Source organism: Mytilus californianus, unplaced genomic scaffold, assembly GCF_021869535.1.
Source record: "Mytilus californianus isolate M0D057914Y unplaced genomic scaffold, xbMytCali1.0.p SCAF_36, whole genome shotgun sequence".
Lineage (NCBI taxonomy): Eukaryota > Metazoa > Mollusca > Bivalvia > Mytilida > Mytilidae > Mytilus > Mytilus californianus.
The window spans coordinates 517,644-545,036 of NW_026262686.1; the positions used below are offsets into that span (position 1 = coordinate 517,644).

General features: G+C 31.7%; 1 protein-coding gene across 1 annotated transcript; it reads left to right on the forward strand.

Moving 5' to 3' along the window:
• Nucleotides 1–314: 314 nt before the first annotated feature.
• Nucleotides 315–19,569, forward strand: LOC127736747 (peroxisomal acyl-coenzyme A oxidase 3-like). Its single transcript, XM_052247325.1, has 13 exons — nt 315–631; nt 1,564–1,869; nt 2,586–2,675; nt 4,857–5,089; nt 5,948–6,044; nt 6,710–6,892; nt 7,312–7,555; nt 8,113–8,235; nt 9,511–9,621; nt 10,265–10,419; nt 12,923–13,070; nt 15,121–15,275; nt 18,581–19,569. Exons 1-13 carry the CDS (start codon nt 395–397, stop codon nt 18,692–18,694), a joined length of 2,196 nt encoding a protein of 731 aa, XP_052103285.1. The 5' UTR covers nt 315–394; the 3' UTR covers nt 18,695–19,569.
• Nucleotides 19,570–27,393: the final 7,824 nt, after the last annotated feature.

A 27,393-nucleotide genomic window follows, 5' to 3' on the forward strand; every position in this document is an offset into this window, starting at 1 on the left:
CAAGAATTTTTACCGTACTTTGTCATGATGGTACCCCCATTACGACCCTCAAAGATTAAACTTAAACTAAATAACATTTTTTTTTTAAATTGTTAAATTTCACATATATAAAAAAAATGATGTAGTATATTATGAAATATAAATTTAAACTATGTCAAATTTATCTACCACTTTTATCTAATTATAAAGAAAAAATTCATCGACAGGTCGAAGTTTTGATTGATTGGTTCTTTAACAGAATTTTGATTCGAGTTCAGGATTGTAATCTTTCTTTTAGCAAATTTATCATTTTTCAATACGGAATGTCTCAGCATTTTTCGTAACCACAATCCAAATCTGAACTTTGGACAGTTTATGCAAGACGACGACTAGTTCTCAGAATATTTTGTTCAATATGAGCAGGAAATCTGTATCCTTGAGGCAGACTTCGAACCAGCAAACAAATTCACCCCTGGATCCTGCAGTCGTAGTCCCAGGGACTGAATCGGAAGCAATGGAACAAAATCTGTATGATTTAGAAATACTCAGACAAGCAAAACAAGGTCCATTGGATGCCTACAGGAAAAAGTCATCATTTGACTGGAGGAATATGAAGATTTATATGGATGGAGAAGAGATTTTAAGATTTAAGGTGAATAATCCTGTTTTTTTATTGCTAATCATGCCATTAAATGATAGTTATGTGCTTGGCATTACCTAGTCCAAATAATTATGCCAATTTGTACGGCTCTTTTATAAATTTTTTATCCTTCCTTCAAGGAATGCGTCACATCAAAAATAGCCTTTCTAGACGGCATAATTAATTGGACTTGACCTGTCTGAGTACCCGATATCTTTTCTTTTACATAATGGCCTCGGGAACTATTAATCTTCCCGACATAAATACATGTACAAAATATGTATGGTCTCAGGCTTGATGTAAGCATGATATATTTATACCATGTATACTGTATGAATGCATTTTGAAGGCTACTATCACTCAATACCAAATATTGTTAATAAACATATTGGCCATTTATGAAAGTTTGCTCACATTTTACTCAGGAATTACATCAAATTACATATACAAACTGTATATACATTGTATTTATATCAGATCTTCCATAAATGCGGTCTCTGACTTTATGTTAGCATGTTATAAGGTCTGTTCTCTGACGAGTTGTGACATCCATTGTTTATCAGCTTCTTATTTACAAAATACGTCTTATACATGCTAAATGTCGATAGGTACATATATTCAACTGACTCCTTAATTTTTACCCATTATTTATCATTTGTATATTGTGTTTTTGCGGAAACTACAATAGAAAGACATGATAGAAGAACATTCAAACGCTAAAATATTGGTATTTTTTTTACATTCAATGAAGTCTGCCCAATAATAGCCCTGTAATTAAACTTTGACTAATTTATAAAAATACTTGACTGAAAAAAGTAGATTTTTTTTTATCGTTGAGTATACCCTTTACAGTTCAAATCTTGATACATAATCCCTTCAGATTCACCATTTTAATTTCTAGTACATGTAATATCAGGTACATAAAATCTTAAGTTTACTTTCAGAATAAAATATGGACTACTTTGGAAAAAGACCCGATATTTTCTCAGTCCATGATAACTGAATCATTAGAGGAACAGAGAAGGAAGACATTTTTACGAGTGAAAAGATTATTTGAATATGACTTACTCAATGATGATGAAATATTCAGTAACCCATTAAAACATAAGATTTTCACTGACTCCCTAGGGATGTATGACTGGTCCGTGATGGCTAAGTTTCAGTTAAATGTTGAGTTTACTGGAGGAAATATTGGAGCCTCAGGGACAGCTAGACATGCTGATATTGCTCAGAAATTTAAAACATTCGAGGTAAATCAAACTTCAAGGGATTTAAGTATATATATTTAAATGATAAATAATTGTTGTATTTGTCTCCAACTTTGCTTTTTACATCTGACATGTCTGAAGTGTGTACTGAAGGAAAAATCTTGTTTTTATGTCCCATTTATTATGCCTCATTTATGGGCATTATGTTTTCAGTCTGTGTGTGTCTGTTTGTTCATCCGTCGTACCATCTGTTTGTCAGTCCATCTATTTTTTGGTCAAGGTAGTTTTTGATGAAGTTGAAGTCTTAATCAACTTGAAACTTGGCACAAATGTTCCCTATGATATGATCTTTCTAATTTTAATGGCAAATTAGAGTTTTGCCCCCAATTCTACAATCCATTAAACATAGAAAATGATAGTGCGAGTGGGGCATCCATGTACTATGGACACATTCTTGATTTGCTGATATTTTGACCTATTTAATGACCTTTATACTTATGTGATGCAGGAAGATGCTATTTTTGTGTCCTCAAAAGACATGACATGCAGAAAGTGGTCCTTGAATATTAACCTACTAGTAGGTGCTTTCAATTGAAAAAAAAAATTTTGCTTCAGAAATCTATGGAAAACTATTTCAGTCAAAAATCTATTAAAGCTTGTCACCATAATATTGCCATCTTTAGTTTTGTTAGGTATGTGTGCTCATCAAGAACAGATGCTTATTAATATTTCTAAAATATTGATTATATGTTTTTCAGTATTTTGGTTGTTTCTCACTAACAGAGCTTAGTCATGGAAGTAATACAAAAGCTATGAGGACCACAGCTACATATGATCCAAAAACTCAGGTAATAACAAATAGATATATACTCAAAAACTCAGGTAAAAACAAATAGACCATTTCTCAAAACACTCAGGAAAGAGCACTAAGATTGCTTGATTGTTGTTTGCTTAACATCCAGTGGCAAATATTACATGCATATTCAGAAGGATGAACCAGTAAACAGTTATACTACAAACACTCAGGTAATAACAGTGATCACATTTAGGTAAAATAATTAGCCATTAATTACAAATGCACATAGAATCAAGTTACAGTGAAACCTTTCTTATTAAACTGGAGACCTGTCTTTATTAAATCTTTATAAACAAGACGCTTGCAAAAGCAAACCCTGAGTCAACAATAAAAGTGTGTAAGCAGAACCAAGAGTTAAGTAGAAACTAGTCTAAATCACACCCTGAATGAAACAGAGACCTGTCTACAGGTATGAACCAGGGTTTCCCCTGGGTCAATCATTTTTTTTGCCACCTCTTTCGCCAAAACTATATATTTTTTGCCACTTTATTGTTGTTTTTTTTTCGCCAATACATATATAACATATATTTTTCAATTGAAATTTTCCCTTTCAACCCCCCTCCCCATAAAAATAAAATAAAATGAGTTTGCCCCATTGTTGTCTATGATTGTTCTCTTAAACTTATCTTTTAGTCTACATTGTAATGAATAAACACTGAAAGCTTACTTTTAAAAATAAAGCTTTGCTTTTTTTTTTAAGTTGCAAGGGGGGGGGGGATACTTGGAAGAACTTTCCTAAAAGAGGGGTCCACTTACTTTCAAATAATAAAGAAGATATAAGTCCAGGAATAGAACAAAATTCTTGGACATGTTTTGACCATTTAATACCAAATAGATGAATATATAATCCTTTGGGAAAAGTTTTTTCAATTAATATAAATATGTGCCCTTTTGAACAAAGAGGTAGATTTTACAACAAAACAATTGTTTTATCACTTGAAATTGATCCCTCATTAAAGATATAGTAATTTGCATTGAAGGGTTACCCCTCATTTGAGTGGTTGTTCCCAACCTGTTGAATATATTTCTTCATATCAACAGTTTCTATTCCGGACCATCGTAAATGAAAAAGTTGAGACGTAAAACTATGGTTGAAACACATGTGTCGCCAAAACGACTTAAAGTACCCTCTCAAATCAATAATCTATATCAAAGTCAAAGGATTAAGTAAGAGAGTTTTCTTGCTTTTGAGCATTTTTTGTCATACAATAGTTTTCCTTTCCAGAAATAAAAGAAGGAGAGATTACGTTAATTATTGCTTCAAACACGTGCATTGCAAAGTGGTTAATATATCCTTTAAGTGACATGTGCAGACGCCATTTAACCATATCATTTTGTCAAACAATACAATCAACACCTTTATTAATTAGTCCTTTGTTGTCTACAGCTATAAAATGCAATCAGCTGATTATTGATTTTCTGTCAAAATCTTAACAAGTTCCAGGTGAATTCCGAGTATTATCAGGTAAAGTCAGGTAAAGTCCAAGAAACGCGAAACAAAATAAATAAACAAGATGGATAAACTTAAATCGTTATATATATTTCTTTCGCCAAATTCTTTTGCAAATGATGAATTAATCGCCACAATTATTATTTTTTCGCAAAATGCGAAAATGGCAACCGCCAGCGGAAACCCTGGTATGAACAATATAAAAAATGTTAGCATCACTATTTGATCTTACTTATTTTTCACTAGCTCCATGATTCTGTGTTAATTGTTACAATTGCTTGACTTCGGCACAAAAACCCAGAAGTTAAATAGCAGCCAAGGTTTTCACTCACAAATCAATGAATAAAATATTATTTGTGCTTTAAACTTTTCAGATTCGTTTTAAGTATATAGAAAAAAAACAAGAGTGCATGTACTAAGTTTAGTTTATATACATGCATTGGTTCAATAATTTGCTAAACATTATAACCACAAGAAAATTCAATATAGTACAGACCATATTACTTTTCAGAATTTGCAACCCCCTGACTCAAGATTTTGAGGCACTTGAACTATTGACGTCATACAACAATCACTTTTGCGCTATTATTTCAGACATTTTCTCTTGTGATGTCAAATTATACAGTAACCATGGTAACTTCAGGGATAAAAGTATATTCAGAATAATAGATGAAGATGATAACAGAAATCATGATTAATATATATGTGCTCTTCTATTTTCAGGAATTTAAATTAAATACTCCTGATTTTGAGGCAACAAAGATTTGGTCGGGTAACTTGGGTAAGAATGCTACACATGCTCTGACCTATGCCCAGTTATATACTCCTGACGGCAAGTGTCATGGCCTACATTCCTTTGTTGTACCTGTCAGAGATCCAGAAACACTACGTAGTTACCCAGGAGTTGTTGTTGGTGACCAGGGTGAAAAATTAGGACTAAATGGTCTAGATAATGGGTAAGATTTACATGTAAATGTTAGAATATTAAAAAAATATAACACATATAGTAATACATGTATATGTAAAACATCCCACAAATACGACAGTAAGTTATGATTCTAATATATGCCTTTCCAGAATTGAATACCAGGGAGGGTCGTAAACTCCACTCTTATTTTTTAACCCAGGTGCAAAGTCATCAGTTTCACTGATTCTTATGCATTACAGAAAAGAATTAAAATTCAGTTGGTGGTAATCCTAAACATGGAATTGAGTTCTGATCCCCAAGGTACATTTTTTTCTAGAAAAGCCCATAACAGATACATATATGTGCTTTTTTACATGTGTGACATATATATGGTATAAATATGATATATGTATTGTAAGTGTACTATGTCTCCCATTGTTTTATGAAAAGTATGTATATTCTTTGGTGTTGTTGGAGACATTGATTGATTAGTTTTATTTAAATTCATGGAAATAGGAAGAAAAATGCATTATGGTAAAAAAATAATTCATTTACCCGGTAATAATATTAAAATATTTAGATAAAAACAAAATTTTTTTATATATGGTCAGATCATATGTTTTCATACGTCATATGAATTCGTACTATGCAAGCTTTTTCAGTGAAAACTGTGATGTCACAATGCATTCTTAATAGCACGAAAAACCCATGAGACGAGGATACATGTAACCAAAAAAAAAGATTTATTAAACACTGATATAATAAATACCATTTCAGTGTTGAAGTATTGTTACACAGCTCATTCATAATGTTTACATTTAAATGTTTATTAGAAATCCATTTTTATAATCTTTTATTCTACATGTATATGAAATTGTTACAAAAGCAATTTAATTGTTTCTTTCAGTTTTATGCATTTTAACAATTACCGAATTCCTCGAGAGTACTTATTGAACAGAACAGGTGATGTTTTAGAAAATGGGACCTATGTAACTCCATATAAGGTAAGAAATACAGTTCTAAATAAATGACAATAAGAGTTGATGTAAGAAGTAATTACTTCCCTTGTTTCTGGACAGAATTTAACTTCTAGTCATGCTAGTGTCTGGGTCAGATGTCAAGTATGAATACACTAAAATGGAGATGTTTCTTCTTAATTCAACTTCTTATTTAAAAAAAAACTTTTTAGAATTTATTGCTGTCGGATGTGTCTGGTGAAATAAATCCCAACTTGTTAAGAATCTCGGTTATTAATTTAGAGGTTGTCATACAATGTGGACACTTTGTCATACAGGGATAATGGTTTGTGTTTATGGGTCACTGTCTCATTAACATTTTTTTTAATAGCTTACAGTTAAATTCAGATTACTGGTATTTGTTTTAAAAAAAGATTTTACAGTAATTATAAAGTACCTGGTATAAACTAAAGTACAAAATTACTGTAAATTCAGAAACTAATGTGTGCATTTATTGTTGTAAATCCTTGACCTCTGGCAAAAATGTGAAATCTAATTAGTGCAATGGCAAATGTTATATGAAGGAAAATTACTTCTGAAATTATAAGTGTGTTTTATTAATTCCGAACCTGATAAATGTTGCATTTTCCGGTTTAATAAAAACATCGCAATAATTTCTAAATTAACAGTAATCATGATACTATTTTTTATAGGACCCAAACAAAAGATTTGGTGCCTCACTAGGAGCACTGTCTGGTGGTAGAGTAGGTATTACAGGGATGTGTACGTGTAATCTAAAGCTGTGTATGCCTATAGCTATACGGTACTCTGCTGCTAGGAGACAGTTTGGACCTCCAGACAAGGAAGAAATACCTGTCCTTGAATATCAACTTCAGGTAAGGATTAACAGAAGCATGGGGAGAGAGGTGTTTCAAAGAGGTTTGGGATTTATGACAGAGAAGCTTTACCTGACCTGCTACATATGTACTGTTACTTTCTTTTTCAGCAATGGAGGCTACTACAGTTTCATGATGCTACATATGAAGTGGTATTATTCATTATTTCATCATTAAATCTACTCAAATTTCTTTTTAATACATATGTGCTGGTATTTATTATTATTAAGGCCACTGAGAAGGCAATTGTTTTTTTTCCTGCTACATATGTACTTATATTATTTCAATAGCAATACCTGTCCTGCTACTGGTATTTATTATGTCGGCAATGGAGGCTGCAGCTGTTTCATGATGCTACATTTAAAGTGGTATTATTTATTATTTCAGCAAAAAATACATATGTACTAATATCATTTCAGCAATGGAGACTGTTGCCTTTTCTTGCCGCTACATATGTATTAGAACATTGGTCTGACTCTTTCTTCATGGACTTTGTGGGTGTGAGAATAGGCCTTATGTTGGGCAACAATTCTGAAGAACAGGCAGAGTTGGGCAAGGAAATCCATGCCTTGTCTTGTGCCAGTAAGCCGTTTGCCAGTTGGATTGCCAGAGATGCAGTTCAAGAATGTAGAGAGGCATGTGGAGGTCATGGATACTTTTATGGTAAGAGAGTTTTAATGGATATTTTTATGTTTTCTTAGTTTTATGAATATTTATATGAAAAACTATATTTAATTCATATTTTTGTTATAAGTTAGTTTTTAATGCATATTTTTGTAGTAAGATAGTTTTTATGATTACTTTTGTGGTAAATTAAGGGAGAAGATACCAAGGGGCATCCAAAAATTACAAGTAGAAGAAAAACAGACAACACAATGGCTAAAAGAAAATAAATAAATAACAGTCTACAAAAAAGTCATAGAAAACTGAAGATTGAGCCACACAAATCACACCAAGAAACAGAGTTGACTTCAGGTGCTCCAGAAAGGATCAGCAGTTTCTGCTCCACTAATGCCACGCTCCACATTACACCCATTCATATGAGTCATAGACAGTAATTAGGCATCATAAAATAACTGATTGGTTAATGTTTCTTATCTAACTATAAGTCATTGTCACAACATGTAAATTCTCTAACCCTTAAACTTAACCATACATGATTCTCTTTAATATTATCCACTGAACTTGTAAACTCCTTTATCAATATTTACATTTTTCAGTGAACCGTCTTGGTGCTATACGTAATGATAATGATACTAACTGCACGTACGAGGGTGACAACAATGTGATATTACAACAGACCAGTAATTATCTGTTAGCTAACCTGGAACAAGTCAGGAGTGGTAAGTTTTGCTCACCTGGCTCTAATAGTCATAGGAACTGCATTTGGCATAATTGCATAAAAAAAAATTCCACCATTTAAAAAGTTTTGTCAGTTTGCATCAGGCAATAAGCTTCATTAAACAGTATATCCAAGACAGTTTCAGAATTGGTGGTATGATAGACCTAGAAAACTTTATTTTAATGAATATTTACAAACATTCATACCGAAAACTCTTTTAAGAGCTTTTTTTTTTAGGAAAATAAAAAGATATTTAAAGTTTTGTCAAAGGTACCTGGCTTATAATTTGGTATGCCAGACATGCATTTAGTCGACATATGATTCATCAGTGGCACTCGAATCAAAACAGTTGGAAAGCCAAATCAAATTCAAAGTTGAGTAATAACTGAAAATTCTGAAAAGTTGTGTCAAATGTAAAATAAATAAAACAAACACATGACATGACATGCACTATTATGAATTTAACAACAAAAGCAAGAAGACCTGCAATGTATACAGGGACGTAAGAACACCTAAATAGCAGCCCAAATGGCAAGTGCCTCTGGTCAGCTGTTCAGATCTCCCAACAGTATCTGAAGCAACTGAAAATGAGGGTGGTGTGATGAAGCACACATAGTATTCAAACACCAAAATAAGCATAAACAACAAGGCATTTTATTGTGCTGTAAAACTAATTACTAAAAAGCAAACTATGGTATTAAGACAAGATTAGCATAGCAAAGGATATTCTAATATCTAGACAAAGTGCTGTAAATTCTGAAATTAATGCATGCATTTATTATTGTGAATCACTGATGATTGATAAACATGGGAGATCTTATTAATGCAATTGTAAAAATTTTATCAAGGAAAATCACTACTGAAGTTTTATTATTGCACCTGATACTGTCACATCTTTCGCATAAATAAAAATAATGCAATAGCTTCTGAATTTACAGTACTGTAAACAAATTTATTTTAAAGAGTGATTTATTTGTTTGAATGAAGTGAGATGTATGATAAATGATAAAGCAAATTTTAATCATTACCAATTTGTCAAACATGGATCTTTTCTTATATGAATACATTAAAAAGTGTAATAAATCATCGTCATATAAATGTGTGTAGATAGGTTGGTATGTCGACCATTTAACCTAGATGAGAATCTCAATCCACTACTAAGCAGGGTTTCTATTAATAAAATTTATTATAAACTGGACAACGGTCAAAAGATTGCATCCTTAATGTTGAACGATGATCAATCACCATGACCAATTGAAAATTGCAATTTTTTCAGGTAAAAAGGTGTCAAGTCCATTGGGAAGTATTAATTTTTTGAATGATCTCGATAGCTTGCTTAAAACTACATTCCAAGTTAGAAGTGTAGAAGACTGTATCAGACCTGAAGGTAAGTTACACACACATGTACAACCATAATGTATTTAAATGTCTGGTGACATCGTGTTCGCCTCAAGTGTGGGCCGGGTCAAACCAAAGGCAGTTAAATTTATATTTGCTGCTTCTCTACTAAGCATGCAGCATTAAGGAACTTAAGAGCAAAGATTGGTTGGCTCTTAGTCAGAATAATGTGTTCGCATGGGTGGCATGTCTTCCTGCAGACTGTTAGAACTAGCAAGTTAAAGATTTGGCTCAGCGTGTCGGTCTAGTAAAAAGCAGGGTTCATATTCATATGGCACTAACATATTCTCGTCCTGAATATGCGTTTAATTTGCCACTGTACGTCAAACAGCCCTCCATCCATCATGATTTATTTGCCAATGGATATTAAGCGAAAAACAACCAACCAATCAATCTAGACAGTTATTGAATAGATTTAACAGAGAGTATAAGAAACTTGTAGCATAATTAACAAGGAACCAAGTTCTACTATACTTATCTGCATACCAATAAAAACTAATAGAAGTTATAATGATAAAATCAAATGACACTTAAATTTCCCAGTTGCTATGAAATTTTACTAATGCACTGCAGATCCTGACCTTTGAACCCATTGATTTCCATTACACTTTGAATTATAACATGTGTTTCAGTTTCACTAGAAGCCTATAGATGGTTGGTTGTAAGATTATTAGTAGATAGTGATGCCAGACTCAAACAACAACTGGACAAAGGAAAAGATGGATTCTCTGCTAGGAATGACAGCCAGGTGTATTACTGCAGAACTCTAGCCATTGCTTTTATTGAGGTAGGACTCTAGCCATAGCTTTCATTGAGGTATCTTTCTATGTCTCACAAGAGTTTTCTGAATGGCAGATTGATGGATAGATATATGATTAACATTCTGCTGTAGTATAACATGCATTTTAAGTTTTACTTCCTTTTTGTTCCCCCCCCCCTTTTCCCAATAGAAGTCACCGAAGGAAGATGAAAGCATGTGTGCAGTATTTAGTGTTGGTGGCATCCATGTGATAAGGTCAGGCATATTTCTGTGAGAACAGTTTATTAATTAAGGACCAATGTTAATTGGATATGAAGTAATACATGACACAAAATCTCTTCTCTCATTTAACAAAACCAAATGCAAAGGACAGTGCTTGTATTGCTGTTCTTCGTCTCAGTCACTTATCAAAGGACAGTGCTTGTATTGCTGTTCTTCATCTCAGTCACTTATCAAAGGACAGTGCTTGTATTACTGTTCTTCATCTCAGTCACTTATCAAAGGACAGTGCTTGTATTGCTGTTCTTCATCTCAGTCACTTAGCGGCCATAGAACTTCTTCTTAAGGATGTTCGCTCCTCTTGTTTTTTAATTTTTGTCAGACATTCGGAATCCTTTGGTTTTATCCATGTAGTGCCATTAATAAATGTTGCCCACTAACCCCTACTTTTCTCTCCATAATATGATTACATATAGTTCAAAATGTCATCTTTGAAAATCTTATAAAAGCCTTGTTATTTTTTCATCGTTTTTGAAAGAAAACAGGTGATAATGTTAAATGTATGAAAAATCTACAGAGAATTATTTCCCGCCAAATTTTCAGTGGCTTATATCTCGAAAACAAGCACACTGACCCTTCATTTTTTTCTGCTTTTTTAGTTTCCTTTATTTATATACTATCAACTTATAACAGTCTTTTAAAAACTTGTTATTTTGACACAGAGTAGTGAACATCCTTAACATACTGTGGATTCATTATTATGGGTGTAGTACCATTATATATTAGTGGAATTTTGTGGGTGCATTTGTACCAAATACAAATTTTCTATATAGAGATTATCATATGGCTTTTTATACGCCCGTCAAATTTTTGATGGGACATATTATGGTATACAAATGTCCGGCGTCCGTCCGTCTGTCTGTCTGTCCGTCTGTCTGTCCGGCGTAAACATGTCACACCATAACTTGAGAATGACTTATCCAAATTTCATGAAACTTAACATAGTTGTTTCTTATGATGGTCAAACGATCTGTATACTTTTGGTGAAAATAAGATTAAAACTTTTTGAGTTACGGGACTTAGTAACTAAAACAGGTGTGTGTTTTTTTTCACATGTCGTGCCGTATCTCAAAAACAATTTATGATTATTGCTTAAAACTTTACACACTTCTTAGTTATATTAATCTTAAGATCTGTATACTTTTTGGTGATGATTCAAAATTTTATTTTAGAGATATTGAGTATTTTTTTAAAAATGGGGGAGGGGTTTTTCACATGTCGCGCCGTATCTCAAAAACTGTTTACGATTATTGCTTAAAACTTTACACACTTCTTATTTATATTAACCTTAAGATCTGTATACTTTTTGGTGATGATTCAAAATTTTATTTTTGAGTTATTGAGTATTTTGTAAAAAAAGGGGGAGGGGTTTTTCACATGTCGCGCCGTATCTCAAAAACAATTTATGATTATTGCTTAAAATTTTACACACTTCTTAGTTATATTAATCTAAAGATCTGTATACTTTTTGGTTTTGATTCAAAATTTTATTTTAGAGATATTGAGTTTTTTGTAAAAAAAAAAGGGGGTTTTCGCATGTCACGCCGTATGTCAGAAACTATTTATGCTTATTGCATAAAAATTCACACACAAGACGACGGGCGTATCATGCGCTCATGGCGCGGCTGTTTATTCAATATCACATCCGTATCAACCCGAGACACCAATATAATCCCAAGAGCTCTGCTCGAAGGAATAATATTGGTTGAGGGTTGATACGGTGTGTGATAATGAAAAAGCCATATCATATACACTTTATTATATACATATAACTCATGATCACGTAGATGTTTTTCTATGTGACATGACGTCATACAGATAAAGGAGGTTTGAAATGACGTCATACAGATTATAGGTTTGACATGACGTCATACAGATTATAGGTTTGACATGACTTCATACAGATTATAGGTTTGAAATGACGTCATACAGATTATAGGTTTGACATGACGTCATACAGACTAGGGATTTGATAAAGCCTTTGCAACAGTTACTGCAATCGATGACGTGACGTCATACAGATTGAAGGTGTGATAAAGCCTTTGCAACCATGCTCATATCGATATCATCACGGGTGGCTGATACAGCATGCTTGCCAATGATTGTATTACATATACAATTTATCTGTATTTACTACTAAGTATATAATAAAGGCTTGTATGCAGACTTTGGCAAACCACAAAAGTAATATCCACTGAAATACATTTTTTTCTCAATCCATAAAAATTGGTACCCAATTCTTAAATTTCAGATGACAGTTTTAGAGAGATTTTATAAAGTTTTACAAGAAGGGAAGAACGGGGAAGATGTCCCTTCAGAACTACGACCAGTATTAACCAGAATTTGTTCTCTGTTTGGTTTGTGGAGACTTGAACAACATCTGACAACTTTATACCAAGGTATATCAACATTCAATTTAATTTACTGAATGCTATGTTAAATTCAATAGGTCTGTGGGACATTAAAAAAATTCTGACAACTTTATACCAAGGTATATTTACAATGATATGTATCTGCCAACTAGAGGATGTAATGAATCTCTTATACATGTCATATAAATGTTTTTGATCTATTTAGTAATATACTCTATTTTTTTAATTAGTTTATATATTCTTAATTTCCATTTCAACTTCTTTATAAAAGTAATGAGATGTGGTACGATTGCCAATGAGACAACTTTCCACCAGAGTTCAAATGAAGTGGATATAAGTAATTATAGGTCATCATATGGTCTCAACAATGAGAAAAACCCATACTGTACATTCAGCTATAAAAGGTCCAACAAAAAAAATGTTTGAATGTCTGTTTTGATGTTTTCAGTTTATTTTGATATAGGATTACAAGAATCAGGTCGACATCTATCATGGGTTAATCCCCATAAAATTTAAAAGTTAGCAGGTCTGTTATTAGCAAGGCCATTTTGTGTTTGTGTATAAATATTAACTTTTTTATGCCCCAGCCGTAGCGGAGGGGGCATTAAGTTTTACCCTTGTCTGTCTGTACGTACGTCCCAAAATTGGTTTCCGTTCTCTAACTTTAGTTTGCCTCAACCAAATGTTATGAAACTTATACACAATGCTTATTACCACAAAACACAGATCAAGTTTGAATTTTGGTGGCGTCACTTTTACCGTTCTAGAGTTATGCCCCTTTACAAATGGAAAATTGCTGAATTTATCGTTTCCGTTCTCTAACTTTAGTTTGCCTCAACCAAATGTTATGAAACTTATACACAATGCTTATTACCACAAAACACAGATCAAATTTGAATTTTGGTGGCGTCACTTTTACCGTTCTAGAGTTATGCCCCTTTACAAATGGAAAAATTGCTGAATTTTTCGTTTCCGTTCTCTAACTTTAGTTTGCCGCAACCAAATGTTATGAAACTTATACACAATGCTTATTACCACAAAACACAGATCAAGTTTGAATTTTGGTGGCGTCACTTTTACCGTTCTAGAGTTATGCCCCTTTACAAATGGAAAAATTGCTGAATTTTTCATTTCCGTTCTCTAACTTTAGTTTGCCTTAACCAAATGTTATTAAACTTATACACAATGCTTATTACCACAAAACACAGATCAAGTTTGAATTTTGGTGGCGTCACTTTAACCATTCTAGAGTTATGCCCTTTAAAAATGGAAAAATTGCTAAATTTTTATTTTCTTCTAAATATCAAGTAATTTTTAAAATTGGAGTTATCTTCCTTTGTCCATGATTATAGTTGAATCAACTACAATCAATGCTTTATACAATGCAATGTTTAATTTTGACTTCCACTGATAAAACACAGATCAAGTTCAATTTGGGTAGTGTCACTTTAATCATTATTGAGTTATGCCTCTTTATAGATTGAAAGATTACAAAATTTTTAGTTTCCATTCTGTAACTTAAGTTTGCCCCAACCAAACATTATGAAACCTATACACAATATTCATTACCACGAAACTAAGATCAAGTACAAATTTTTTGTTTCCGTTTTCTAACTTTAGTTTGCCTCAACCAAATGTTATGAAACTTATACACAATGCTTATTACTACATAATACAGATTAAGCACGAAATTTGGTGGCAACACTTTTACTATTCTTGAGTTATGTCCCTTTATAAACATAAAAATTGCTGAATTTTTCGTTTCCGTTCTCTAACTTTAGTTTGTCTCAACCAAATGTTATAAAACTTATACACAACCGTTCTAGAGTTATGCGTGTTTACAAATAGAAAAAATGCTGCATTTTTAGTTTCTGTTCTCTACTTAAGTTAGCCTCAACCAAATGTTATGAGACTTACACACAATGCTTATTACCACAAAACTCAGATCAAGTTCAAATTTGGGTAGCGTCACTTTTACCATTCTTCAGTTATGTCCATTTATAGGTATATGATATGCAAGTGGGGGCATCATCCGTGTCCACATGTGGACACTATCCACATTTATTTTATTCTGTAGGAGGTTACATTACTGGAAGTAATCCACCTCAAATTATCAGGGAGGCCATTTTACGTTTGTGTACAGAATTGAAAGACGATGCTGTGTCGCTGGCTGACGCTGTAGCGCCAACAGATTTCATATTGAATTCGCCTATAGGACAATCTGATGGAGAGGTTAGTATCAGTGGGGTCATTGGTCTAGTGTTCATTCTGATTTTTGCATGGGACAGTTTGTTTCATAATGACAGCACATTGAAGGAGAACTGACGGGAACTTATATATATATGAAAATGAGATTCAAAAGATCCCAAATGGACATTTAAACTAAAGTCGAAAATAAACTGACAACACCATGGCAAAGAAATAAAAAAAAAGGCCAAAAGATGAACAACAGTATACAAAACACAACACAGAAAACTAAAGACTGAGCAAAACAAACCCACCAAAACTGGGATGGTTTCAGGTTTTTTCGTAAGTTAAAGCAGATCTTGCGCCACATGTGGTACCTGTCATGTTGCTCATGAAAGTACAAACTGGTGATAAATCTAATTCAGTAGGTCAAATTTGTTAATTAGAATTAGATATACAGTCGAACCTCGTTGTGTCGAACTCGGTTGTGTTGAAAACTCGGATGAGTCGAATTAATTTCTCGGTCCCAGTAAAATTCCCGTTTGATCAATGCATAATTACATCTGTTGAGTCGAACTCGGTTGATTTGAATACTCGGTTAAGTGGAGTAAATTTTATAGTCCCGTAGATGTAAAATTAATGTAAATTGACCCCGATGTCTCGAAGTTCGAAAGTAAAATTTTCAAAAGATGCAGACCTAATGATAAAAAATCAAATGGGATGTATTTCTTATGTAACCTCATCATTTTCAAAAGAGATTAAAGCTGTGTAAACATACTTGTTTGTATAACAGTTAAAATGACATGTTATGGTGACCGGTAATTAGCACCTTTGTTTATAGTCCAAGCAGAACGTTAGTGTGTTGAACATATTTTATCCGACATAAAAACGAAACGAATTCAAATATCCCAAGCAGAGATTAAATGAATCATAAGAATAAAAATTCATTAATTACAATAAAATAAAAGGATCAAAACAACTATGATAACTTTATAATAATTTAATGTAAAGAGGATGACCTCGTTAGAGACCGTTCAGAACTTGTTTCGTTCCGCGAGTGATTTCGTAAATTATAGTGACTGACCTTTGTAAATATTTGTGTATACTATTGATTTTATTTTTGAATGATTTGTATCTGTACTTGTGTGTTTATTTATTATGGTGGACCAAAAAAATATGGAGATTGAATACACAATCATAAAGTGTCATATCGAAAAAAGGCACACTGTTCAAAGTATCTAGTTTACACAAATCTCACACAGAATTTCATGCATTCCAAATTGATGACGCCACACTCGACCTTTGATGAGTCGAAACCTCGGATAAGTCGAATACTTTGGTCCGGTCCCTTCGACTTCGACATAACAAGGTTCGACTGTATAAAGTGTCTAGGGTGAGGGTCCACAATCAGTCATTGTTGCAAGACTTTACCATTTTTAGTAAAAAATTACCAACATGATAATTCAAATGTTGGAGTTTCAGAATTAAAATCATGTGCATTTTATAGTTCAGTCACCTGCATACCATGCATAGAAACCAGGGATGGGGTAATCGTAATCTGTAATCCTAATCGATTGTAATTGATTACATTTTTTCCAGTAATCGACAGTAATCTGTAATCGAAGACATTTTCAATTACATGTAATCGTAATTTAATCGATTACAGCAAAAATCATCGATTACTTTCGATTACATTTCGATTACTTTTATTAGTAAAATAGTTTGATGAAATATAACCTATTTTAAATGAAAACATGTATGTATTCATCACTTTGAAGTACTGATATGACTTAAGAGTTTATCAACTGCCTTTATATTTCTATCTATTGTCTCAAGCTGCATTATGATCAACCAGATCCCCTACCATAATTTACTTTATATCTAGCTTTTGAAACAAATGGATTTATGTGCTTGTCAATAAGTCAACACCTTTTATATTAAAACAAGAAAATAGATTTAAAATAAGAAATGTGTCTTAAGTTAAGTTCTGTACTTCCTTTAAGTAGTAAGCTTATTTGTATTAAATTTCCTAAAAGCATAATTTTCAATAAGATTTAAGCTTAGAATAGATAAACAGTTGATTTCTTATAATGTTATGATATACATGTATATAAAAAATAAGAAAGTACACAAAATCCTTTTAACAATGAACCAATGCCTATGCATTGAAATTCTTTTCAGAAAAAGATACATGTATCCCTCGTTGACACTATATATATATATACTGTTTATAATTTTATTAGAGAATAAAAAAATCTTAACAAACTTCTTGTCTTTACTAATCAGATGATCAAAGTCTTCTAATCACTATATAAGACACATACTTTGTTTTTATTTCAATTACTGTTTGTCTAATTAAGATGGAGATTTACATTATTTTGCCCCAGGTTATAAACTGTACTCCTTTGGCAGTTTTATAACCTATAATTAAGGTGGTTATCCAACAAAAGGATTAAATCATGTCTGTCATTATAATTATAAATTTTGATCTTTAGAATTAGCTGAACTAATTAATAATTCTACTTTTTTATGTTTCCTTCAGAGAAAACTTCCAACATTGTAAATAACTATGCTAAAATATACCTGCTTTTAATGAATAAAAACAAAAAAGCTAACATTAGTCAGTACGAAAGCAAAATTAATGAAAAAAACCTTAAACATATATATAAGTGATTGATGGAAGGCGATGTCATCTCTAATTCATGTTGAATGTCAAAATTTCAAGATTTTTTTAATAATTCTGATCCTCAGTAAGAGATTCCATCTAGATAACAACTGTCAACTTATAATTTGGAAACAATTCTTTAAATGCTGTTTTTTTGGTAAAGTTCTAAATTTCGACTATACAAACGTTGATCAACATAATTGTGTTTAACTTACTTTATTTTTTTTAAATTTTGAAGCATGTAATTGACAGTAATCGAAAAGTAATGTAATTACTTTTGATAAAGTAATCGATTGCAATCGATTACATACAAAAATCTGAGTAATCGATTATTAATCGATTGCACAAAAATACCTTCATGTAATCGATTATTAATCGATTACATTTGTCAGTAATCGTGCCCATCCCCGATAGAAACATCCAGGATTATCTTGCAAAACAAATATTCATTTCACTTATAATGTTTTCTGGCAGTTTACCTGTGGAGGCGATAAGTTTGTAGCTGGACAGTTTACCATCATATTTTAAATTTACTTCAGAGACTAGTATTGAGGGAGGAGATTTCCTTTTGACAGATATTTTGAGGCTCCCTTTAAAATTTGCACACATATGGACATTTGATTTTTATACATAATTCTTGGGTTAAGAGTTTACTCCTAAAAAAATAATTATTTGTGTATTTCAGATTTACAAAAACTTGTATAATGCCATGATTAACACACCAAACTGTTTTGAAAGACCTGATTGGTGGCAGGAATTTGTAAACAAGCCTGTGATTGGCTGTAAAGCCAAGCTGTAAATTGTCAGATAGAATAATTGGTGGCAGAACTTTGAGAAGTAATCTGTGATTGGTTAAAATTGAGACCAGAATCAAAACTGCCAGAAAAGATCTAAAGCAACTGTGATTTCATAAAACAATGTACTAAATTTTACTGTAAATTTATTGAAAAAATAATGAATTATCAATACATCTGTAGTTAACAGATTTTTGGAAAGTAAACAGGAATGACCCTGTCCTTCCGTCAGACCATTTGTTAATTCATCTTATCAGCACATTTTCCTCTTAAATCAAGAAAGTACACCATTTAATTTATGCATTTTCAAGGGGAGATAATTTGACTGTCTGATAGATTCATGGGGAGGTAATTCAATTTATCTACTTCACTTGTTATATAACATTGACATATGAAGCACAACTCCTTCCAATCCATTTATCAATTGCAATGAAACTTTGCTCAATTCTATTAAAGTGTTGTTGTTGTTAAAAGTAAACAATAATTTTATAAGGTACATTGATTTTTTACCTCATTTATATATTGTATTGATTATTATTTGTTTTTATATTGTATTGTATTCAAATTTAAGTGTGTACATGTTGTTCGTTTGAAAACTTGCACATGGTTTTTGGAGTAAGACTATATACGCATATATATATATATATATTTCTGTAACATGTTATGATAGATTCTTTTGATGACATTTTATATTTCAGTGTCAGATTTACAAATAATGAACAGAAAGAGTTTTATATTCAAATTATACCAATTTAACCACACTATTGTAAATAAATTTCTAATGTAAATTAGAACAACTGATCTAATATTTTTTTCATTCATTGCTGAAAATTGTATGATTTTTTGGTTATTTATTGTTGTTGTGGTGCTATTATAAACATACTGTAGAAAGGCTTGTATAGTCCGCGGTTTTATTCTCCAAAATTGGACCTTCCAGACGGGGTGCGGACTATAGAGTACAATAAGCAAGAAATCAGAAAAAATTTCAAATTCGCGGTCGAGGTGGTTTGTTTACGTTCCGCCATCTTTGTTATTTCTATTGTAGAGGGCGCTCTTATCATTTTTCAAACTAATAATTTTAACTCATCCATATTAATAAGTTATTTCTATTCAATATCAAATTAATACTGATAAATATAAAAACTAAATCTTTAATATACAAATTTCTCGTTTCTTTTCAATGTATTGGTTGAAATAAACTGGTATCTGCTTGATTGAAACGATACAAACATAGTGAAAAAGACAACCGTAAACCAGCTTAGAATTTGTAAACTACAAAACGTAATCGGTTATTGTTCGTTCCGTTTTGGTGTTTCATACTGACTAATATGGTTTGTATTAGCTTAAGACCCTTCAAACATTAATGTGATAGATATATTAAAGACTGTTTTACAAAAGGATGGAACTGTTTTACTTTCAAAGTCGTATTATAGTGATATCTGTTATGTACGGATTTCGACTCTCACCGGTTAATTTCTTCTTTTACACGTGCTTTTTAAACTTCCTGTTTAAACATACACAAGTTTCTAAATTGTTTTTAAAGTGAATTAAACTTATTTTAACAATCATGAAGCGTTCTAGAATCATTTACAAGCAGTTTCAGCTTCTGTTTGATGATGGAGAACAGGTTTTTCCAAGAAAATACCGCAAACGACCGCACAGGATTTGAAATTACCGGAGTTTCATTAGACCTTTTCTAACAGTTACAAAAAGTTTTTTTACCTAAAATTTCGTGGGGAGAAGGGGTTGCGGACTATGTACCACTGCGAACTATACAAGCCTTTCTACGGTACTGCCCTTGGATGAAGGTGTTAGGGTAGATTAACACATGAGGGAAATAATTATCACCAAAGAAGAAGTCGTGGGTGACAATTTTTTCACCGAGGGTGTTAATCACCCTAACATCTACATCCAAGGGCAGTATGTTTTTTATTATACTGAATGCCTTATGATTCAAGTGTGTACTATGTTATTAGAAGGACAATTGTAAAAATTGTATAAATTAAGATTGTTAACTAATAACTGTAATGACTTTAATTGCGTGTAACGTAACGTTATACTTTAGTGTTCCGTATGTTACGTCACATCCTTTGTTACTTTATTATGCTTTCTTATATTGATTTTACTATACGTTCCACTGTCATTTTTTGTTGTCTAAATTATTTCAATAACAACAACAAAACGACGGAAATGATGTAGAGATAAGAATCGGTAAACCTCGGCCGTAGCGGGTGTTAATTGTTCCGAATCGGCAAACCACTGGCTCAGGCGGGTGTTAATTTTAGGCATTAACACCCGTTGCTAATATTATCACATGTTGCTATGGATGGGCGGGGCTTATGAAAGGTTAGTGAAAATTAACAAATGCCGCGTGTCCAATGAAATGAATGGATGATATAAGAAATTTGCATAAAGTATAATAAATCAACATATACTCCATGCATGCATATTATAAAATTCAAGTTAATAATTTATGGACTGTAGAATTAAAATTGTCAATTTTTAGAATTTTCAGATAATATTTATTTGATCATTTAATACTGTTTTGTTTATCCTATGTTGTATTTAGGTTTTAGTTACCAGTTATTGTTATTTTTGCTATTCTTAGGTATCAACATTTAACAATAGGAGACATGTCTTTAAGGGTTTGTAGTTAATTTAGGATACTGTAAACATGGATATTTTAGCATGGGATTTATTTTGCTAATTTCACAAAATTTATCTCCTTGGCAAATAGTTTGTATGTGAAGTGCCATCTTATTATTAATGCAGGAATTTAATCCCCAGGCAAAATGTATAGCTATATAAATCACAAGATATACATGTGTACAGTAGTTCCAATAATAATCATATATATACCTGTAGCACATTCCAGCATCGTGTATAGTTATTTGTATGTTGTTAGTGTTGTTGATTTGAGTCTGTGACATTAGCGGGCACTTGTCCAGAAATTTGCAAAAGAGGGTTCTACCTTTAAAAGAAAGGTTCTAAGTCTATTTTTGTAGATTTTTATGTGATTTTGAAAAAAAATCTGAAGAAATTAAGGTCCCAACCTCCTAAATTCCTCCTCCTGGATATGCCAATGAATTCTGTAAGCCAACTAATTTTCGTGAGTGATTTATTTTCACAACTTTCGCGAGTAGAAAAATAACGTGAATATAAATCGTTGCGACATGTAAAACTTGTATTTTTCCTTATTCATCTACATCAAGTAAATTTAAGAATCGCTAAATTAAATCGGCGCGAAATAGGCTAGAAACGGCTAAACGCGAAATAAAGTATCCACGAAAATAAGTTGGTCTACAGTTATACAGAATAATTTCATGGTATGTTAATTTTAGGGGTGTATTAACAGGCATATTGTTAATAGTATTCTGAACCATCATTCATTACATTTAAAGAATGAATACAATGATTATTTAAGGAATAACTGTATTATATTATCACACTTGCCAACATCAGTCATTTGTTTTACCGTTCAGAATTAATGACAATGAACAATCATGATAAAATGAATTTGAAATAGTGTTGTTGATTTGTTGTTTTTTGTTCTTCCATCACCAAGGGAAGAAAAAGTAGAGGAAAAAAGAGATAGCATGAATTACCAAACTTTATGGACAGCAAATGAAAAATTCATCATCAACCAATTAACAAACAAAACCCTACCAAAATAAACTCATCATAGATACCAGGATTGAAATTTTCTATTTGCACCAGATGCGTGTTTCGTCTACAAAAGACTCATCAGTGACACTTGAATCAAAAAAAGTTAAAAAGGCCAAATAAAGTATGAAGTTGAAGACCAATATAGAACAATAACCAGGTGATTTTAATTCATCTTAAGGGCTTTGTAAAACAAATTTACAAATACATGCCTATAGGTTGCAATTCTGTAAATATAAACAATGCAATTTCCCATAGGAACTCCCTTTGCGGCTAAAACTGTGACACTTTTACTATGAAGTTTCGTGAAAAATATTATCCCAGAACGGAAAGTTTATATGCACTACTATTTTATTCAAAGGTCAAAATATAGGGCTGTGCGGCATATTTTCAACATTTATGTGCCCTGAACTTCTAAGAGTTTAAATTTATACTAAAATTCTATACTACCCTTACCTTCATATTTGGACCTCCTAAGAATTAAAATTTAGGCGCTACCATGTTTTTCTATACTGGTTACATTCCCAAGTGATGTCTCTATGAGATGAAACACAGAGATCATAAATGGGAACCAGTACATTAACAAATTAACATATTTATGAATATTATATATCTCCCCAAAAGAGGCGTGGTTTGAGAAACAGCTGTATTTACAAAGTGCAACCTATAGGAAATTTCTTTTCTCAAGAAATTTATAATTCCATACGCCCCTATTTTTACACAATTTTCCCTCAAGCATGCTTTTTGTGTCCCAATCCATGCAGAATAGTCCATTTAAACAATATATAAAACTCAAATTCAAGGGATTATTTTTTTCTACCCCTTTTAACATGAAACCTGATATGGTGTAGTATCTTTTTGGTGATATTACACCCTAATGTCCCTCTTAAAAGAACTGTTGACACAGAGATACGTTTTGCCTGTCAGCAGAAAATTCAGAAAAAGACTAACTGATGAACAGCAACATTGCTAATTAATTCAAAGTCACTGGACCATGAACCTGGGAGCATGGCCTCGAAATGGTTGACACATTTAATTGAAATATACTGATAGTAATGCAACTTTATAGATAATATCATTGCCTATCAAACTAACTTAAGCAGAAACTTAGCATTGAAAATTGGTAATTTATTGAAAGTCACTGAACCATGTCCTATGGGGGAAGGGCCTTGACTTAATATGTACTGGTAGTTATGCAACAACAAGAGTGCACATGCTGAAACTCCTCACCTAATTTTGTCAATATAATGGAACCATAAACAACTGTCATAAAAGTGGGAGGTTAAGCTAGCTATAAAACCAGGTTTAACCCACCATTATCTTCAGAAAATTTCTGTACCAAGTCGGGAATATGGCAGTTGTTTTTCACTTGATCCCTTGATTGATATAGTATAACGTTTGATTTTGTCAGTTTTTATGGACATCCCCATTTTGAATTTTCCTTGGAGTTTGGTATTTTTGTTATACTTTTCTACTTTACTTGTCGTGATTGAATAAATGTTAAAGTGTGTAATATGAAGGTTTTACTACAAGCATCACATAAACTTAACATTGTCAATGATCAATGTAAATGAAGTCATATTAAGACATGTACACCTAATTATACCATACAACAAATTAAGTTAGCCTATTGCTTATAGTATCTGAGAAACAGATCTAATTTTATAGAAAATTGGACATTGTCCAATGAACCATAAAAATGAGATAGAGGTCAGATTAACCCTGCCAGACAACATGTACACTATCCATTCATTACATACACCAAGTATAGTTGACCTTTTCGATTATAGTATCTGAGAAACAAACATAACCACGAAAACTTAACATTGACTAATGCACAATGAAAATTAGGTCAAGGTCAGATGAACACTGTCAGACAGACATGTACACCTTACAATTATTCCATACACCAAATATACTGGAACTTTTGCTTATAGTATCTGAGAAACGGACAACACCATGAAATTGAGGTCAAGGTCAGATGAACACTGCCAGACAGACATGTACACCTTAAAATCATTCCATACACCAAATATACTGGAAGTCCCTGCCAGACAGACATGTACACCTTACAATCATTCCATACACCAAATATACTTGACCGATTGGTTTTAGTATCTGATAAAGTGACAAAACCATGAAAACTTAACATTGACTGATGAATAAAATCTAATTATATTTTCAAGCAGTCGATGAACCATGAAAACTCTCATAGAAATTGTCAAATCAAAATGGTGTTTGGTGTAGTCTAGTGTAGTAGTGTGATACTGACAGACAAAGACTATTGCTATAATGGGAATAGGGTGATGTACAAAATCGGTAAAAAATCCAACCTCCACCTCCATTTTTTTTAAAATTGGGATACTCTAAACAAAACAACGGAACTTAACCATCAATACACTAATAATAATTATCCAGCTACACAAAAAAACAAGACAAGAAAAACAATTAATGATTTAATTTATAGTTAGGTTGTTACACAATAAACAAGTTTTACTGTAAACATACAAGTAAATGTCCACAATATCAACACAATGTATTTAATTGTTTACTTTTTATAAGATATATCAACCAATATAATAACAGGCATTGTTAACAAAGCTACTAGTAATTCAAAAAATAACATATTTCCAAAATTAAGATTAAATTCAAAGAACTAGCATTAAACTTAATCTAACTTTTAAAATTTGTTATTTTAAAACCAAAAAGACAAAAAATGTTTCAATAGGTAATCTTAAAAAGATACTAAAATTTGTACATGTGTGTATTATTTTTTACTTACTTAAAAAACATGAATTTTGTTGTTTAATCATAGATTCCTTGTTAACCCTTGGTATTCCTAAATTGGGTATCTACACACCAATGGTGGCCATATTTATACATTTGGTTGTAAGTTGGTGTGTCTTAACCAACAGTTAAAAAAACCTATTTTTCACAAGGTCTTTCAAAGTAAAATTATTTATACTGAACATCGACACTACCATATCTAAAAAATATTTACAGAGGTCATACTGAGGTCAATATTGACACTAACTAAATACAATCAATACATATATGTAAACTATATACAACAATTGTTTAAAAGTTTATACATCTGAAAAATGTATAAATAATAAAATACTTGAGTATTATCTACAACCTTAGATAGAACAAAACTTATCAAAGTTAACAATGAATATCAAAATAATAAAAGCAAACCATTTGAGGTAAAACATTATGTGTTGTTTCCATTGCAAGCAAGTTAACTTTGTGAGGCAATTGAAAATTGAATGTTGGTCTCCCCTAACACAATATCAAATGGTTGGCAGGCAGATATTTTTTTTTATCTTATTTTATTTATTTTGCAAGAGATCAAATGAGCCACCAGTTTTGCTCTACAAAGAATTTCTTCTTGAACCACTGACAGGAAATTCTTGACAAAAAATTTGATTCATAATTTAAACTTTAAGAATGACAAATGAAACTTTTTAAAAGAAATAATCAGACAATTAAAGCTACATTACCATATAGTCTTGGTCTTTTTTCATCTATTGGAAAAAAAGAATTGACCCGGGAGTTAATACAGACACGGCAGGGTTAGGGGAGACCAACAATCTTTTTTGCAGAGCCTGAGTCCAAAGGATGTTTAAGAAGGCAAAAACAAAAAGATGGCTAGAAGTAAATCCCTTTTAAGTACCAGTGGGTGTATATACACTATTTCAATGATGTATTTTGTGATTCCAATGGATGTTCAAGAAGGCAAAAACAAAAAGATGGCTCGAATCGAGTTGATTTTAAGTACCAGTAGATGTTGATACACTTTTTCAATGAATTATTGCTGGGCTTAAGTTAAATTCCAACCATGCAGGAAAAGTAAAATTCACTGATGGTTCTAAATGAAAATTATTTGTATCTTTTCTATGAGTTTAACTTTAATTTCTTTTATGTGTTAATATTTGGAAGGTGAGCAAGTTAAGGAAAATTATGTTCCTCTTGGAAAACCAGTTTTGAATATGTATCTTGTCAATATAGTGATGAAAATTAACATCACTAATCCATTTATTTTACATGCTTTAAACACTGACCATGTTACGGCCATACATAAATGACCTCTGTCCTAAATGATTTTTTTTTATCCATTTATTCTCAATACTTTTATAAGTTAGCTGAAGTTGTTGAACTCAATAGCACTTCAATAGAATATTTTCATATTCAGTAATATTGTCAAATTACTTATTTCAAAAAACGCCCAGGACATAAAACATGCAATGTTTAAAACAGAATTATTGTTATAATTGTTCTAGAAGAGTTACGAAAGCTTCATTTATACAACCATATATCAGGAAATTTTCGTGTGTGTCTAATTTTCGCAGTGTTTGAGGTAGACACATTTTAACCTAAGCAAAAATGTTACTGTCCGATTAAATGCATTGTACAAAGTGAAACACGAATAATGAACAAGGCAAATATTTATCTGACCCTTCTTAGAATCAATTTGCGAACAATATAAAACATGATGTGAAAATAACCCTGATATCAGGAATATAATAGACAAAATGATTCATAATCACATTTAAAAGTATAAATAGTATATTTTCATATTCACTGAAATGTTTTAAAATTAACAAAAAAGAAAAACGTCACTAACAACAATTCAAATAATTTTACATTATTTAGTATATTTACATATTAACAAATATTAATACCATATTCTATTTTTATACAAATACTTGGCACTGATGTAGATTAAAAGCAGATGTCAGCACTACATAAAATTAGTCATAATAATTTCTTTGCCTTGGAGATTTTTAATGATCATTGTTTACAGATATGGTTAAACAATCACAATATTTTGGTGTCTGCTTTTAAATTGAAAAAGATTACCCAGAATTCATTATAATCTGTCATAAAAAATCTCCAAAAAAATATTAAGAGCTGATCATGCAAGATAAAAAACAAATTGTGATTACATTTTGAATAATTATTCAATATGTGTAAATTGTTGAATTTATTACATGATTTTAACAACCAAATGTAAATATATACTATTAAAGTATAAAAT